Source organism: Gouania willdenowi, chromosome 9 (genome assembly GCF_900634775.1).
Source record: "Gouania willdenowi chromosome 9, fGouWil2.1, whole genome shotgun sequence".
Classification (NCBI taxonomy): Eukaryota; Metazoa; Chordata; class Actinopteri; order Blenniiformes; family Gobiesocidae; genus Gouania; species Gouania willdenowi.
Genome location: NC_041052.1, coordinates 5,687,900 through 5,705,655, shown reverse-complemented (window position 1 = coordinate 5,705,655; position 17,756 = coordinate 5,687,900). Strand labels below are relative to the sequence as shown.

The window sequence follows — 17,756 nt, the reverse complement described above, 5'->3', positions numbered from 1 at the left end:
TTACGGACGACAAAAACTAACCGGAAGCGGGTCTTGTGAGGTCCTGGGAATTGTAGTTTTTATAGTGAAACAGCTGAACGAATTAAGACGCTTTCACATAGATTTTATTTGCAAAAATAAGAAGTCTTGCTAGTGGTTGAACATTATTAGCTATTGTCAACAGTCTGGTTAATTATTTACGTTTGTGGAGCTGATTCACGGACTACAAAAACTCACCGTAAGCAAGTCTTGTGAGTAGCGGCAGTGAGCAGATAACACTACTGCTGGGAATTGTAGTTTAAAAGTGAAACAGTCGAACGAATTAGGTGTTTTTACTACGACTTAATGGCAAAATAGCACTTTTTGTTAGTGGTTGAACAATACTAGCTATTAGCCAAAGTGTGGTTAATATTCTGGTAATTTATTTACTTTGCGGCGGTGACCTCACGGACTACAAACACTAACCGGAAGCAGGTCTTGTGAGTTGCAGAGGTGAGTAAAGCATTGACTTGTGACAGTACAAAGATTAAAACCTGTCATTGTTTGTTTAGCCGTGCTCTGCACTGCATAATCAGGCTTTGTTCCAGTTAAACTACAGCCCAGCTGCAGGTAAGTAGCAGCAGCTGCTGCACAAACTGTTGTTTTATGCAACATGGAGACTTATGGATCAGCTTTCTCATTGTTAACTTAGTTTTGGCAGAAAGATGGACAGTAAGGGCCACAAAATCAGATTATTATCTCAGTAGTTCGAATAATAACAACCTGAGTGTTAACGCAGGCAGGCTACAAAAGGGTTGTTTGTACATATATATTTATATACTTTTCTCTAATAATATGTGTTATTAGAGTCCATTTGTGCGTTTTATTTGTAGTTTTGTGTATTTCTGTTGTCACTGTGTATATTTATTGGTCATTCTGTGTTTTGGAGTATTTTTTGTTCATGTTTTGTTTATTTTGCAGTTGTTTTAGTGCGTATTTGTAGTTGTCTTATCAGTTTTTGGAGTAAATTTGTGTATTTTTTGTTATCTTTGTGCAATTCTTGTAATTTTTTATGTTTCTTTTGAAAATCTGGCATTAAAATTAAATATTTTCATAGATAAATAACACTATATATATATTAAAGCCAGAAGTTTATTCAGAAATCAATATATTCAATCAAATTGTCGTAAAAAGTTAAGGCTTGTTTCATTTTGACACATTTCAATGTGTGTTTCTTTAAAGTTCATTGCCTCATTCATATAAATTAAGAACAGTGGGTGTTTATGAATCTGCATGCATGGATAAATTGTATGGCCATGATAATTAAGGTGTTATACATCATGTTGTTTGCTTTGTATTCCAGCTTGGCCAATGAAATGAGTGTCTTTTTCAGTCATTTCGTGTGTTTTTAGAGTCATTTGCACATTCACTTTGGGAGCAAAACAAAAAATGGTCACATGTGGCCCCCGAGCTCCCTGTTGCCCACGTCTGTCCTATTTCAGATTTAAATATTTGAACATGAAGGATGTGACATAACTTGTTTTAACCTGTTTGTTTGCAGTTTATTAACATGGGACATACGTCTCTGGTGATAAGAGAGGTTATAGAAATATTGGCAAACAAATAAGATTTAGTTAAATACAACATTTCAGTTGTCAAATCACCTGCAGGAATGTAATGTTAAAGTTGATCAAATGAATAATATTTTCTTTTAAGCTTTTTTATGCACCAACTTGTTTAATTTATCTTTTTGAAAATACAACATTTATTTAGTAATTGAAAACTTTTTCTGATATTTCCGACTTTTTCATTAAAAGTTTCACACATTGAAAATTCCCTAAATGTTGAATTGTTTTTAAACTTTTTTTTTGTTGTTGCATGGATTCAAATCTTTTTTTTTTTGTACATGATAGTTATTTAAAATTCCTTCAATCTTTTGGGGTAAATAAATAATTCCCATTAAAAGTTTATATTTTTGAATAATCCCCAAATTTAGGATTTTAAGTTAATGTGTAAACTTCCTGTAAATGTTCTGACCCTTTGCATTCCTAGTCACTATAATCAAGCTGACGGAAAATAACGATCTGTAGAGAAAATGAGTTTTTAACTCTATTTTGAGCTGTTTTTTTACTGATTGGATTGTATTTGAACTTTAATTTTGTTTCTAACAGTTGATTAACACTTAGTTGAAATGAATCCTCTGCATCTTCTTTTGTTTTCCTCAGATGAGACTTCCTTTTGGCTCCTTCTGCATCCTCCACACACTGAACTCTCACAGACGGACCACACGGGTACAGAGGCGGGGCCTCAGCGGAGCAGGGATGCGTTTGGTCCAGTTTTGTCGTCATGGAGATGAGGGAAAGATCAGGGTGGGAGTGGAGCTGGGCGAGGGGCTTGGCGTTGTGGACGTAAATGCGTTCGACCCCTCTGCTCCCTCCACCATGAGGGAGCTGTTGGAGCTGGGAGATGATGGTCTGGAATACGCCCGAAGGTGATGAACATGAACCCTGCCACTGTCTGATCACTGATCCACAATTTTCACATGTATTTTTCAGATCCACAAATATATCAACAATTTACACGTGTGTGTTATGATTTGTGTGTGTGTTAATCTTCAATTATGCTTGTGAATTGTGTAAAAAGTGCGTTAGTTGATTGGCCGGCGTGTGAATTAATTTTTTTAGACAAATGCAACACCCCTCCACTAGGGAGCAGTATTTAAGTTTCAGCTGAAGATTAATTCCATTTTCCAGAACAAAAACAGATGCTCCAAGAATATCTTGTAAAATGTCTCCTAAATCACTGCAGCCTTCATTTGTCTCCTGCTGATCAAATTACAACGCTTGTCAAAAAAGATACATTTTTTCATAATTTTAATGGATTGTTATTAGTAAAAAATATTTTGATGACACTTCTTTAAATTGATGAAATAGCCTTTTTCTATTTTTCTAAACTCATAAAAATCCATAAAAATTATGAAAAAATAATGAAGAACCTCTTTGTTGGTTGGATAGTGTGTCATTAGTCTCTACAGTACATCAGAGTAAAGTTATTGCATTTTTATTAATATGTCAAAATTGTATTTTTTGTCAAACCAAGTGTTGTAGTTTGAGCGACAGGAGACAAATGAAGGCTGCAGTGATTTTGGGGACACTGCAGTGAATACCAGTGACGTTATTAGATATTCTTGTAGCATTTGTTTTTGTATCTGTAAATGGAATTAACCTTCAGCAGAGACTTCAATACTGCCCCCTGGTGGATGGTGGTGCTTTACACACATGAGGATCGGGATATTTGTGTGTGTGAATCTGTTAAGTTTGTCTCAAAAATAAATGCACACGCCGGCCGATCCACAAACACAATTCACAAGCACAATTGATGATTTACACATGATCAATCATGATAAATACACTGTCACGGCAAATTTGCGTTTGACCTCATTTGGAGACATGATTTATTGCTCTGGTTGAATGATGGAGTCCAGGCGAGGCATTGATGATTTTATAAAAAAAGGTTTATTATAAAACTAAATAAAAAGGAGTACAAAGATGGACAAAATTAGTGACTGCCCCGGGCGGACGTCCGATGACAGAGTGGCCCACAGTTCTAACTCATCACGTATACTGTATTCCCCCTCAGTCCTCCCCCCAGGAGATAAAGAGGACAGGGTGGAGGTGAAAGAAGAGGGTGAAAAGAGACAGTTTCTTCTTTAGGTCAAAACAACCAGTTCTCTGGTATCTCCTGATTGTCGTGAGTGTTGGAGGTGTGTGCGTGTATGGTGTTTGTGTGTATGAATGGTGTGTATGTGTGACTATGTGAGTGTGTGTAGGCATGTGAGTGTGTCATGCCTCTGTGTCTGAGGGATAAGATGTGTTTTGGGAAGCTGACCTCGAGAAGAGAGCAGAAAACATGAGACAGCAGAAATGAAAAGTCTCAACTTAAAGCCTTAAAAAGAATAAGGTCTATGAGTAAATATGTTAATAAACATAACTAACAATTTTGCCCTGACAACACGCACACAAATTATAAAACACATGTAAATTGTGCATATAATTGTGAATATTTTTGAGACAAATCTCTTCCCATACCCCTGCAGTGTCACATCTTCTTCTTCTGCTTTGTGTTTCTTCCTCTCCGCCATCATCCCAGGGCTGAGGCGTCGGGTCAGTTTGTGTTGGAGCGCGCACACGTCCAGCTGCTGTCTCCAGTGTTGGCTCCAGAGAAAGTCGTGTGTGTGGGAATGAACTACCAGGATCACTGCCTGGAGCAGAATGCACCCATCCCCAAAGAGCCAATCATCTTCAGCAAGTTCCCCAGCGCCATCACAGGCCCGTACGATGACATCATCTTACCGTCAGAAAGCCAGGTGAGACCAAACATCAGTTTAAACGTTTTCAACTCAAAGCTGCTTCAATACAAACATTACATTTAAAAAAAATCTACCTGAACGTCGTCCAAAAGTTCTTTACATAAATCCACTGACTCACAACTAATGTCGGAGGTAGAAAGTAATTTATTGACTCCACCAATAACAAGGGGTTAATTGACAAATGGTCATGTGACTTCAACTTCTGAACAGTTTTGTGCATTGCATTGTGGGATTTTGAGTCCAGTAGAGGAATGTAAACACGTCACCGAGGTGAAAAAGTTTCTTTAAGAAGTGTTTTTACGACGGCGTATTAGGGCCACATTAAAATAAAAATAAATCTGAGCCCCATCAGATTAAAGTCCCAGTATTTCGAGAATAAAGTTATAATTTTATGTGAATAAAATTGTAATTTCATTAAAGTAGTAACATTTTGAGAATAGTTGTCATATTTTGAGAATTAGGGTCACAGTTTCCTTTAGGCATTTATGAATGAAGATTCACATCTGAATAATGTATAAAATGAAGAGCTATTTTTATTTTTTGTCATAAATTTAATATTTTGTGTCATTCAAAATATGTGAAAGAGGAATGCTGATTCGGCAAACTAAAGGTTTTAGTGTTTATTCTGGTGTTTGAACTTGTAAAAATGAGTTCAAATCGTGTGTGTGTAGGAGGTTGACTGGGAGGTGGAAATGGCTTTCGTGATTGGACGAAGAGGAAAACACATAAAGGTGAGAATCAGCAGCCCGTTACTCTGTGACTCTTTGCAGCTATTGCTCCACCTTTCCTTCGTCTCACTCATTATTATTATTATTATTATTCAGGAGGAGGACGCGCTCTCGTACGTGGCTGGATACACGGTGGCCAATGACGTCAGCGCACGAGACTGGCAGATGAAAAAGAACGGAAAGCAGTGGCTGCTGGGAAAAACATTTGACAGCTTCTGTCCTCTGGGACCCGCCTTAGTGACCCGGGACGCAGTGGAAGGTGAGAGCGGATCAAAGGGAATCTGGTGGGTTCTGTTTGAATGTCTCTGTAATGTTTATTGAAGATGGATGTGTTCTCTACCTGAGGGCACAGATATAAGGAACTAGTTGGTCCATGTTTTCAGTTAGTGTTGTGAGCTGATGTTTCCAAAATGATCTGCATTTATATTCTCACGTGAAACACAATCAGACAGCAGAAACTCAAGGCCCTCGGTCTAATTTTGTGCAGCCCCTAAAAAAAAAAAAAAAGCACAAACTGACTTAAAAAGACACAAAATGACAAAAGAAATACACAAAAAGAACAAAAATATCAGAAAAATACACAAAACAAAAATACTCAGAAGGACAAAAGAACAATGTCACAAATACAAACATTTACTCCAAAAAAAACCCCACACAGAAACAAAAACACAGGAAACATCCAAATGGAAAAAAAAAAAATACAGAAAACACACAGAACAATAAAAACAACCCAAATGGGAGAAAAATACGTTAAAGAAGAAGAAAAATACACAAGATGATTTAAAAAATACACACAAAACTCCAACAAAAACAGACGAACCCTTTGTTCTTTACTGTGTTAATGCTCAGATTGGTCATTATTCTAAATGCTGACGTGGAAGTTGATAACGTGACCCTCAGGCCAATCATATATTTATTAGTTGCTCATCTCTGATCAGGATTTTAACATAAAAATGTATTATAACATTATTGTAGATTTATGATGCAGTTTTTTGTTCTATGGCTGCTATCTTGGCCAGGTCTCAATGGAACTACCTTTTGAAAATGAATTAAATAAATTGTGGATTAAAATATTTAGATTTAGACAATTGTAGTATTTTGTTTCCCCCCAAAAAAATATTTAAAAGTTGTAATGAATTCCTAAAATACTTCCTTTAACACTAAAGATGCAACTCTTATGTTATGATTGAACTGTAGATAATGGATAAACGTACAGCAGGCATGTCGCTGCAATAACCACCAAGTGTAACCAGACTCTTCTAGACACAGACCTGAGGATGTAAAGTTAAGTCTGAACTGTGTCGTAATCCCTGCATCGTTTCTCCTTCAGACCCTCACAACCTGAACATCCGCTGCCTGGTTAATGGAGACACGGTTCAGAGTAGCAACACCACGCAGATGATCTTCAAGACGGCCGCGCTCGTAGCCTGGGTTTCAAAGTGAGTCTGTGTGAGGTGTATTTGACTTGTCTAACAACCAGAGACATAGTGTTCACAATACGATACGATGAGACAATAATGGGCTCAAGAAAGCTGGAAGAAATAATTGTCGTCGGAAATTATGAAAATAATTGTGCTTTTATTTGACATTAATAAATAATTTAGACCATTTTTGTGTCACCTAAAGGTGCAATTTGTATTAATGTTTGTGGGATTTTTGTCTTCCCAATGCATTTTTTAAGTGGGAGTTCAGAAAAACAAGAGTTCCAAGCTGCTTTGAACGCAGCATCACAGCTCCCTGAGGGGATGCTAAGTTTCCACACATTTGCACGTCCCACTTTCTTTTACTAAAATCATGACTGTAATTTTAGCCTGACGGCATCCTTTACAGTGTCCCTTTACCTCTGAACATATTTACTCTTGGTATAAACTTTTCAACTCAACAGGAATGTAAAAGGATAAAATAAACAAAATGTATCCTATTGAAAGTGCAATAAAACTGGTGTTCACATTTTACACATAGGAAAAGTGTTATTGGATATACAAATCCAGAGTTAATGTCAAATAAAAGCATGGTTATTTTTCCAAATGCATTTATTTTTTAAATATGGTATCTGTTAGAAAGGCTCTAGATGTTTTAAGTTATTAGGCTAAGTCATTGTTTATTATTATTTGCATTTAATGTGTCCACCTTAAGGGTTCATGTTAATTCACCCTTAACAGCATGAGCACTGATCATTAGCAGCTGCAGTGGAGAGTAAACTCCGGTTAAGTTTAGTTTCTTCCTCTTTAAAGTCCATTGTGCAGTGTTCAAGTGTCGGTGTGCGTCATTGTTGGATAACCACATTCATACACCTGTTCAGAGCTGTACCCATTGTTTCATCCGTCTTCATGCCTGTTATTCACCTGTGCCTGCAACTATTGACTAAATAGTTAAACTTCATCCATTCAAGCTCTCGTTATTGTGTCCTGACTGACGCCCCGGGGGCGAATGAAGCTTAAACACACAACGAACCAACCAATTATACAGTCCTTCAGTTAAATCTAACCAACAGTATCATATGGTGAACTCTATCGTCCCACCCTAATAAGAATATAGCGATATTTTCCTGTGTTTAACTGTTTCTCCGTCTCATGTCAGGTTTGTTACTTTAACTCCTGGAGACGTCTTCCTGACAGGAACTCCTCCAGGTGTGGGAGTGTTCAAAAACCCGCCCGTCTTCCTCAAGGTGAAGTTATCCTTCAGTCCAAACAAAAGCCTCACAGCTCCTCTGTAGCTCTTTAACACCTTTTGGGGTAACACACAGAAAAGAACAAGAATTAGAAATCATTTTCTGGCTCAACCGATGACTGGAGTGCATTTAAAATAGATGAGAAAGTGATTTTAATGGTGTTTTTCTCCTTTTCCTTTCAGAGAGGAGACGTGGTGGAGTGCCAGATAGAGCAATTAGGCTCAATAGTTAACAAAGTTGTCTAATCACCAGGACAATGATCCATGAAAGAGCATCGCCTGCTGATTTGTTTGTTTCTCACATTATGAAATGGTAAAAATAACCACGTCTAAAGTGTGCAGACGATGCATTTGTGGAGTTTGTTACATTCATGATTGTAGAACTGTGTGCAGACAAAATGTGTTTATAACATAAATCTATAATTATGTGAGTCAGCCTCAGTGAGTCATACTTGTCTCTACCTTACATAAATAACCTCAATCAGCCTCTGAACCCACCCCCACCCCTGCTACAGCAGCCACCACAAACCTTTTGACTCCATTTAGTTTTTAGAACCACAATGTGATGAATTCCACTTAAAACCTCAAACTAAACAAATTAAATTAAAACAACCACTTTATCAGATTACCAGAGCTGTAATTTCATTAAAATATAATACAATCCCAGGGATGAATTTTTAATAATTTTCCTTTCCTGTCACCTGACAGAGATTTTACTAAAGTGTTTCAGCTTTAAATTTTGCCGTCGTGTGATGAGGTGAGTGCACGTGACGTGTGTGTGTGTGTGTGTGACCTCAGAGTCACTTCTAATTTGTCAAATGCTTTGATTCGAAATGAGGCTTCGTGACGGATGAACGAGGTTCATTACAGTGTTCACAGCGTAACGCATTTCCCCTGACAGTCCCGGTGCAGGGAATAATCAAACATTTGACGCTTGAACAAAACTTAACTGAGTGCACAAACACTTTGCATTACACTATTTACAATTAAACTGTAAATATTTGTCAGGTTTTTTTTTTTTTAATAATTAACCTAATGTTTAAAAACGTTATTTATATCAGATTTTTGTACTTCCAACCACTTTGCCCAACTCACACCATGAAGAGTCAGTTCACTGGTAAACAACTGCAGTCTATAACGTACATTTTAGGTTGTGAATTTAATTGAAATAACTTAGCATTTATGTTTTAGCAAAAATGTAGGTAAATTTTTTAGATTAAAAAATGTATTTTTAACATTGTCAGAGAAATATTCAATTTTTTTAACCTAAAGCCAAAAATCGATTATAAGAATGTTATTCAATAATATAACTGGAATTTAAATGTACAAATATTACATACTTATAATTTATAACAAAAGTGCTGTATTTTTTTTTTCTGGCATTTTGAGGATTTATGCTTCACTCATTTAATGTTTTATTTCAAATTATGATCATCTTTAAAGATATCTAATTTAATATTAAAAGAAATTAAAAACCAAAAAAAAAAAATGTTAGGCATAAAATGGTCCAAAAACCCCTCCAGACTTTAGCACTGTTATGAATGTTATCATTTGTCAGTTTGTGTAAATAAAGATGTAGATCTTTTTATAATTTAACATTTACCTTCTACTGAATAACTTTTAGCAGTCAGATCCTAAATTAGTTTTTTATCCAACCAATGAGCAGCAGAAACAAAGGCTTTCTTTTGTAGCGTCATTTTTCTCTGCAGAATATACTATATTTTGATTTGAATAGTACCATAACTGGACTGCACCACTGGGGGGCAGTAGAGATTTGTAGTTTGATAACACTGAGCAGGATAGTGTGCCTTTTGGCAGATGAAACTATCAGCAGCGACTCTAAATGCATCACACACACACATCTCAGTCTGCCGTAAACACAAATATTGAGGTCTGCCAGAAAGAGCTGCAGGTTGTGATCAGAGTGAGACTCATTGATTCGTCCTTACGTGTGCATGTCAGAAGGTGTGCGTCACACAGATCGCTGATGTCAGTAAGAGAGCCATCAACATTCAGGAGGCGATCCAGGAAAAAAACTGTTTGTTTGGAGGATGAAAGCAACTACGTCCATGAAGTCTGTTCTCTGAACATGCAAAGAGAAGCCATGAACACTTGTTTATTGACTGTATGGATTGTCTTGAATACAAACAAAAGCCACATTCAAATATTTGCACAAAAAAAAACAAAAAAAAAAAAACAACAACAAAACAAACCTCAGCAGCTAAAACACACACAAGCTGCAGCCAGAACTCAGAACTGATTGCAGGGACTCCGTAATCCCCGTCCCCTGTGGCTTTATGCTAATGCTATCACTAAAGATAAACTTAAAATCACTGTCTCATCATAGAAAAATCAAATTGCAATTAAGTCGAACACGTGTCCCGGCTCAGCGTGCAGCGCTTTAATAGTGACTAACAGAGGATGAGGTCAGACGCTACAGCTAAACAAAGCACTGGGTTGTGTTTTTTCACACTTTAACACATTAATTGTAGAGGTACTGCTCCACAAACACGTGCAGTTTCTGCCGATTTTCTGACAGCCGGAACAAAGGAGTCACACCCAGGAGGACAACTTGGTTCTGACGCTCCTCTGAGACGACCTGAATAGCGAACACACGCACACAAAAAAAAAAAAATGTTAACAAGCTTGTAAACACGAGGCCTATTATTTAGTAACCTTTATTTCAGGACAGGGAAATTGTAGCTTTTTGTTATCTTTTTGTGGTGAGCTTTCAACAGAAAGCCAAATGCAAAACACAAGGAATAACATAAAAAGAACACAACACCCAGAAAAAGAGAAATAATGAGGTCAGTTGGGAAGCTTTATGTTCATTTTCTTTGTGTCCTATTATATCCTAAAGACAAGCTGTGAAACAATCAATTCTAACTTAAAAAAAGTAACTAAACCCAGAGGTTTGGCCAGGTGTGCGTCTAGACTGGAAATAAAAAAAAATTCAAAATAGGCCTTGATTATGGGCGGGGCTCATGGAGCAGTTAAGACAAACCCAGTCTTTACTGTATAGAATCTCCAAAAAACAAATCTACACTACGCTAACTAGCTACTCAATACTCACTATTCTCTCAATGACACCCACAGTCATGGACGAAAAGTATCGACAACCTAGAATTTTTCCAGATATTACACTGTTTCTCCCTGAAATTGTTATTGTTTTTGGTATACACACGTAAATTTATGTGCATTGAGAAAACACAAAGGTTGATTCAACTTTTATACATTTTAACTGGATTTCTATATTGCCAGCACCTGTTACTTACCACAGATGAGTTTAAAGGTAGGGTAGGCGATTCTCAAAAGCTAGCATGATTTTGAATGTAGCTTCCCCGACGGCTCCGCCCTTACCCCCCTCCCCTCTGTGCTCCGTCTCACTCACATGCATGCTCACAGCTGCTGCAGAAGAGGAGCTCAGCTCATCGCTTGTATTGTGTAGAAACTTTGTTGTCTCATGTCTCATTCAGCAGTCAGTAAACAATAAACTTTATCATTATGTATGTTAAAAACGTGACCAAAAACTCTGTCAGCGGTGACGCGCTTTCAGTGTGAGCTCGTGCATGTGAAAGGTCGAGAATGAGCAGGGAGAACGATTCGTTTTTTTTCCATTGGTTGAAGTTATTACAGATTTACAGCTGCTACAGATGATGAATTTTCTTCGTTCCTTTTTCAGAGCACATAAGATCTTAATTTCTATCAGGACATAAATGGTAAATGGTAAATGGACTTGATTTATATAGCGCTTTATCCCCACACTGAAGCAGTCTCAAAGCGCTTTACATATCAGCTCATTCACCCAATCACTCAATAAAGACAATTTCAACCAAAAACTTAAAAAGTGTATCTGGAGAAAATTGCCTACCCTAGCTTTAAACGAGCATCACAAGCTTGAAATAAAATTACTTACCAACAGTTCTAAAAGAGTGCGAATAGTTTGGTCCGCTACATTTTTTTTCTGTAAAATTATGTACATTTTGGCCTTTTTCTTCAGCTTTTTTGTCTTTTTTTCAATGCACATAAAGGAAATAAACACATGTATATCAAAGACATTTGTAATTGCAACAGTTTCTGTGAGAAATTGTTATTTTCTGGAAAGATTGCAGTAAATAGGTGATAGCAATAGTAAAATTTAATTGAGCCCATAGAGCTTTTTTTCTCATTTTCACTACAAAATATGGCAAATACTGAGACTAAAATGTCAAGAGTTGGCCATGAATCACTTAACAACACTACTTTATATCCAAATACATTTGTTTTCAGCTGTGTTTTAGTTACTTTTAAAACAAAGGCAGAACAACACAAATAATGAGGCCAGTTGGGAAGCTTCCTGTTCCGTTTCTTTGTGAAATAAAGGAAAAAATAATAACATTCACATATTTTCTCTTCACTCCAGCTGCCAAAAATGAGCTGAACCAATAACTATATCCAAAAGACAAGCTGTGTGACAATCAGTTCAAACTTTGAAGATATTTGGGTCAGTGTTGCTCTATTTTTGAAGGCAACCAGCCTCTTCCCCCCTATAAACTGAATCCTCTTTGCAGTCTGACATTTCTGACTCAAACATGATTGGCTTTGACTGGCTGCAGGCAGGCCTAGTTTCCCTTTTTTCTTATTGGATCAAAATCAGGTTGAATTCTTCTTGACGCTGATGTGAACACTTGACAATGTTCTTGAAATTGAAATCGCAGGCAGAGATTTATTGTTTGCGATTGTGTGTTTTGGTTGGATTCAGGTTAATGGAGGAGCAGATCTTCTCCTGTTAGAGGGAGTTACACTCTGCAGACGACACACACACACAGCAAGAGTCACTCACCCCGAGGTCTACTAATGTTCCAATGGCGGTGCGTGCCGCCTCCTCTGAGCAGCTCTCTGTGAAATACGGCACAACAAAGGCAGGCGTGAATCAAAAGAACAGGTGGTGTAAAAGAAAACAACAATTTCACGATAGAAGAACAAAGCCCTCATGAGTGGGAACCACATTTTATTCTATAATTTCATTAGAGTGACATTCGAGTGGTTTCTCGTTGCCGTGTGAATTTTTCAACTAAGAGATTGAGAGTGTGTGTAGGTGGTGTGTGTTTCTGCTTTGTTGACTATTTGCAACACACACCGACAGAAGAAAAGAATGGGAGAAGCTTTTACAGTCATGATCAGAAAAGAGAAAGTAAAAAAAAAAAAAAAAAGAAGTGTGTTTTAGAGAGAAGGTGTCAAGTAAGGCTCACCGTAGTGTCGTTTCTTCCCCTTCGCTGTGTCAGACATATGCGAGTGTATCTGAGCCACAAACTCAGCCTCTGCAGCAGAAGACATGAAAATGGAGGCAATTACTGGAGCAGTGAAGGGAAAGTGAGGACACTTGGCCAGATAGAAGTGAGTGGGAACGCGTCATTGTTGTGCATGGTTCAGATGATGCTCACAGCAAATGGCTTTTGGGTCAAAGTTATTTAGCAAAAGAAAAGATGCGTCCACCATCAGCCCTCAATTTACATAAAAGTATCAATTCCAAAAAACATTTCTTTAATATGGGACGTATAAATCTAAACAAAGTTTTTGCCATTGGACAAAATCAAAGAAAATGACTGTAAAGTCACTTGTTGATTTAAGAAAGAAATGTGTGTAGCATGGTTGGGGTTAATTATAATTGTATTCGTGTAATTGATATGAATAAAAATTATGGCATAATTATAATTGAAATTGTAATTTAAAAACTGTGTTGCCATTGTAACCGTAACTGAGTTCAGATAATTGACTTTGTGACTGTAATTACCATGTAAATTCTATTAAAAAATTACACAATTTAATTGATGCAAAACAGTTCCAAGGCTTACACATATGTAGTTAATTATTAAAATATGTTTCAAATCAACTTTTCCCACTAGCTGTTAGTGGATCTTCACACCCATACAGATGGTAAGGCTCAGAAGGGTTAGAGCTTAGTCAGGATATTATAACATTTTATTTAAATAGAGATGATACAAATTTACAGAGTAACAGTATTGTGAATGTAAATTATGTTTTGCACAAAGAATTTATAGCTATTGCTAAATTCCAACTATTGTCCCTCGTTGGGCTTTTACATAAGATATTACAATAAATGCACTAAAATGTAAAGATGCTATAATGACACACACACACACACACACACACACACACACACACACACACACACACACACACACACACACACACACACACACACACACACACACACACAATGATATAATTGTTGATAACGTAATTGTAATTGACTTTCATGGGGAAAATTATAATTGTAAATTATTTGCAATTGAAATCACTGTAATCCTAATTGAACATGGATATTTAAACACTTAATTGTATATTAAAACTGTAATTGACCCCAACCCTGGTGTGTAGACATTATCACCGTCTCATAACCATACAGAGCACATACCAGGAAGTGAGGTGTCCATGTGGTCCAGTCCCCTGATGGCCCAGCACAGCGCCCTCAGATGTTCAGCGAGCATACTGCAGAGAAAGAACAGCATCCCCGGGCACTGGATTGGCTGACTTATCTAAAGGGGCCAACACAGAGCAAAGCAAGGGCCGGATTTATTAAAAAAAATGTGTAGCATTGATATCAGGAATGGGCAACTTTTATCACAGCGGAGGGCCACAAAAAGGTGACTGTATGATCTGAGGGTCACTTTATCAACATTCATGTCAACATTTATAATAATGACTAATCTGACCACAGTGTTTACTCTTTGTTGTTTTCATGCCTATATTTTTCCTCATTTTGTCCGTGTTTTGTGTATGTTTATAGTCGTGTGTGTATTTTTTTGAGGGGCCGAATGGGCAAAGTATGAAACAATATTTTCAGAAGTAAAAGGCAGGAAGAAGTACAGCATGTCAGAGACTCAATTACTTGCTTCTCCTTGATCCTATGATAAACACGCTAAAAACTAGTTATTCCACTAAGTTTCTTCACACATCAACAATCTCAAAATTGCTGTTTTTCCCACAAAAATACAAAATTTAAATTGGTAAGTAGGTACTGTAGTACGTGTTTAAAGTTGGATAGGCTGGAAGTATCTTTATTGTTCTGTTTAAAAACAAGTGTCATGAATAAATAAGACAAGTTTTACAGAACGAGATGATCTCTGCAATTAGAAAGTAAGTAGTAATTATTAGGTGTCAAGGAACAATATGTCGGTATCGGTTATTGGCCAAAAATCCAATATTGTCCGTCAAGGCACTTTCTGTCTGGCCTAAAACAATGAATTATTGGGTAAAAAAAGAGGTTTTCTTTATAGCACAGAGTAATGTCTCATTGTTGGGCAGTCTGTGGCTGTAAAACACTTAAACTCAAACTGAGAGTTTGTAAATGAGCCAACACTGAGTGCTTTACTGAGAGTTTACTTAACACCAAAGCATATTTACTTATTTATTTGTTAGAGACTATGTTCACGAGAAAAACTCCTTAACACAGAGGAAAAATGCTGTGTAACGGATGATAACATTATCGCTAGTTTCCATCTGCAGTGTTTGGAGCCGACAAGAAGGAAATTAAATCAGAAACATGAAAAAAAAAACTGTAAATTAAAAAGAAAAGAAAAAGTCAAAAGCGCACACACACCATGTGTAGAGAAGAGTTAAAGGAAAGAGTCGATGCTCACGATCCATTTTTTTTGTCTCAGCGGAGAAATCTTTAGACTTTGTAATTGTTTTAAGTTTAGCAGGTAACTTGTGCCTTTCTCTTAATGTTTTGTGTGAGAAAGAAGATTGTCCAAAGGCAGTTTTGCAAAGAAGGGGGGCAACAACTGCATGTGTTGTTCTAGCAGTTTGTTCAGAAGTCAGGTGGTGGGTGGTAGTGGCATAACAATTAAGGAAGCGGGCTAGTAATCAGAGGGTCACCAGTTCAAACCATTATAATAATAATAATAATAATAACTGTTTGTCTTTTGGTTTTTCCCTTAAGGGGCTGCTACAGTGAATCTTCTTCATCTTCTTTAACTCACGCTGACTGGCAATTCCAACCTCAGCATCCTTCTACTAATATATCCACTATTCCTCACTCTGTACATGTCCAAACTATCTCAGTATCGGCATTGGCCGATGCGCGCTGCTGCGTTCGCCGATCCACTTTATAAACAGAGCGGCTGCTCCATGTTGCTGCAGAGAGAGAGCAGAGCCCCTCCCCCCAGTTTTAAGCTTTCAAAGCATCTTTAACTTAACTGTTTAACATATATGTTCTGTGGGTCCTCGTGTTGTGTCGCACTTCTAGTTAACGAGCAGCTACCGGAGGTTTGGCGTGTGCGTGTGAGAAACTAGAACAGTGTGTTGCTTACTGCGCATCTGACAACACGTTATTTTCCTCTGTTAATTTATGTTCTGGGGTTGTGTTGGAATGGACTATTATTCATGGTTTCTTTTTGTGTTTATAACTGTAATTATGTATCTTTATACTCAATAATCTTGTTAATATAATATATCTTCAGTCAGGCCAACTTATGTCAAAGCTATTTTCAGGACAATAACAAACAGTTCTCTTTTATGATATTTCATAAGATGTCTTACTCTATTTTTTACTTATTTTATTACGCGTTTCTCATTTTTGAACTCCATCAAAGCATTGATACCCTGAAGCCACATACCGAATTTGGTTATCCTATCGTAAACGCTTTCTGAAAAAAGCTGTCCTCTTTAACTCGGATGGACGGAGCTCAAACCTATATCCATCTTCCACACTTTGTGGCGGAAGGGGGATAATAACAACAATATTACACTTCATTTGTAATTTACTAAACATTAGAATAAATCTCAATGTGCTACAGGTTAAAATAAATTAAATAATACAACTATAGTTACTGTGACTTGAAATCCGACCATTGCTCCCTCGTTTGCCAACTTCATAGTATTTTCCTCACTGGTTGCTATCGTATACTCTATAATTAGAAATTATTCAGAGCTGCTCCCTTCACAAGTGGGATTAAGAAGATATCATCTTTATTACCCCTTGAAACTTATATACAATAGGGTCCATTGTCGACAACAATTCACTTTTCTTTAATTTGTTCTTGCATTTTCACAAGGGGTTGCCAATGAACGACTTTAAGCATTCAACAATAAAAAATGATGGTGTGATGTTCTTTATCTTCTTCTTCTTATCATTACTATTATTTTTAACCATCATACTTCATGTTTGGTTATTTAATCTTTTTATTTGTCATGTTCTAATGGGACCATGTGTGTGTGATACATTCACGTTTTGTTATGTCAGCGCATCTTCAAATGAGGTTCGCTGTTTTACCTCCAGGCTTGCTAATGTGTTTGCATATTTACAATAGATAATGCATTGAAGTGTTTAACATGCTACTGATAAGCCAGCTTTTATCCTAGTATTATACTGTTACAGCCTTGTTGGCTGTGAAGTAACTTTTAGTCTAATGCATGAATAATAATATTTGAGAGGCTGAAACAAACCCTGACATCAGAAGTCTTGATCAGAGAAATGGAGAAGAAAATGAGTTTTTAACATCAACTCAGTGACATTACATAGATTATTCATCATATTTTCTCATTACACTTATATCTGAAACGAATACGGTAATCATCCTCTAATCAATAACTGCCTCTAAACTAGCGTTATTGAGCAGCACTAAATCTAGAATAACATTGTGTCTGCTGGCCTCTTTTCTGACTTGGCAATTTAACTATAATGTTCAGAGTAATGGCACAAGCTCACAATAATAATAAAATACACACGTTTCAATCAAACACCGACCCCCTACAGACTGATTTCACTGACATTTGTGAAGGGTTGCCATTTTTGGAAAAAGGATGTTGGTGACATTTTCTTGTTACTGCTTAATCAACAGTACATTTTTAGAGGTGGTACTGTAAATCAAAGAGGACACAGTCGGGAATAACAGAACACCGTAGTTGTTGTAAAATACGGAGCGGGAGTGAATGATTTGGACTGGGATGTGTGTTCCCTCCTCCCCTTCCGAATGAATCTGAGCAAAAGCTGCAAGCCAAGCATTCTCATACAGCATCAGTTTCTC

General features: G+C 37.0%; 2 protein-coding genes across 6 annotated transcripts in view; one reads left to right on the top strand and one right to left on the bottom strand.

Annotated features, from left to right (window-relative positions):
* Positions 1-89: 89 nt before the first annotated feature.
* fahd2a (fumarylacetoacetate hydrolase domain containing 2A) lies at positions 90-8,161 on the top strand. 2 transcript variants are annotated; one of them, XM_028457332.1, is made up of 8 exons: positions 90-471; positions 2,184-2,449; positions 4,108-4,324; positions 4,999-5,058; positions 5,152-5,314; positions 6,386-6,494; positions 7,636-7,723; positions 7,909-8,161. In XM_028457332.1, exons 2-8 carry the CDS (start codon positions 2,184-2,186, stop codon positions 7,969-7,971), a joined length of 966 nt encoding a protein of 321 aa, XP_028313133.1. In that variant the 5' UTR covers positions 90-471; the 3' UTR covers positions 7,972-8,161. The 2 variants fall into 2 exon arrangements, with proteins under 2 accessions (XP_028313133.1, XP_028313132.1); XM_028457331.1 differs by lacking the exon at positions 90-471 and adding an exon at positions 472-588.
* Positions 8,162-10,020: 1,859 nt separating this feature from the next.
* The window catches only part of gpat2 (glycerol-3-phosphate acyltransferase 2, mitochondrial), a 54,441-nt gene continuing 46,705 nt past the window's right edge, over positions 10,021-17,756 (bottom strand). For all 4 annotated transcript variants that reach the window (XM_028457290.1, XM_028457291.1, XM_028457293.1 and 1 more), the window contains 4 exons: positions 14,144-14,264; positions 12,957-13,025; positions 12,548-12,603; positions 10,021-10,324 (listed from right to left, as the gene is read on the bottom strand). In XM_028457290.1, the coding sequence (XP_028313091.1) occupies positions 10,208-10,324; positions 12,548-12,603; positions 12,957-13,025; positions 14,144-14,264 (363 nt within the window). In that variant the 3' untranslated portion in view covers positions 10,021-10,207. The remainder of the gene's footprint in view (positions 10,325-12,547; positions 12,604-12,956; positions 13,026-14,143; positions 14,265-17,756) is intronic.

Bases quoted from the DNA above. Each gene is read 5' to 3' on its own strand.
- fahd2a (XM_028457332.1), top strand. From the start codon at position 2,184: ATGAGACTTCCTTTTGGCTCCTTCTGCATCCTCCACACACTGAACTCT. The intron at 4,325-4,998 runs GTGAGACCAAAC...GTGTGTGTGTAG, and splicing joins TCTTACCGTCAGAAAGCCAG to GAGGTTGACTGGGAGGTGGA. The intron at 6,495-7,635 runs GTGAGTCTGTGT...GTCTCATGTCAG, and splicing joins CTCGTAGCCTGGGTTTCAAA to GTTTGTTACTTTAACTCCTG.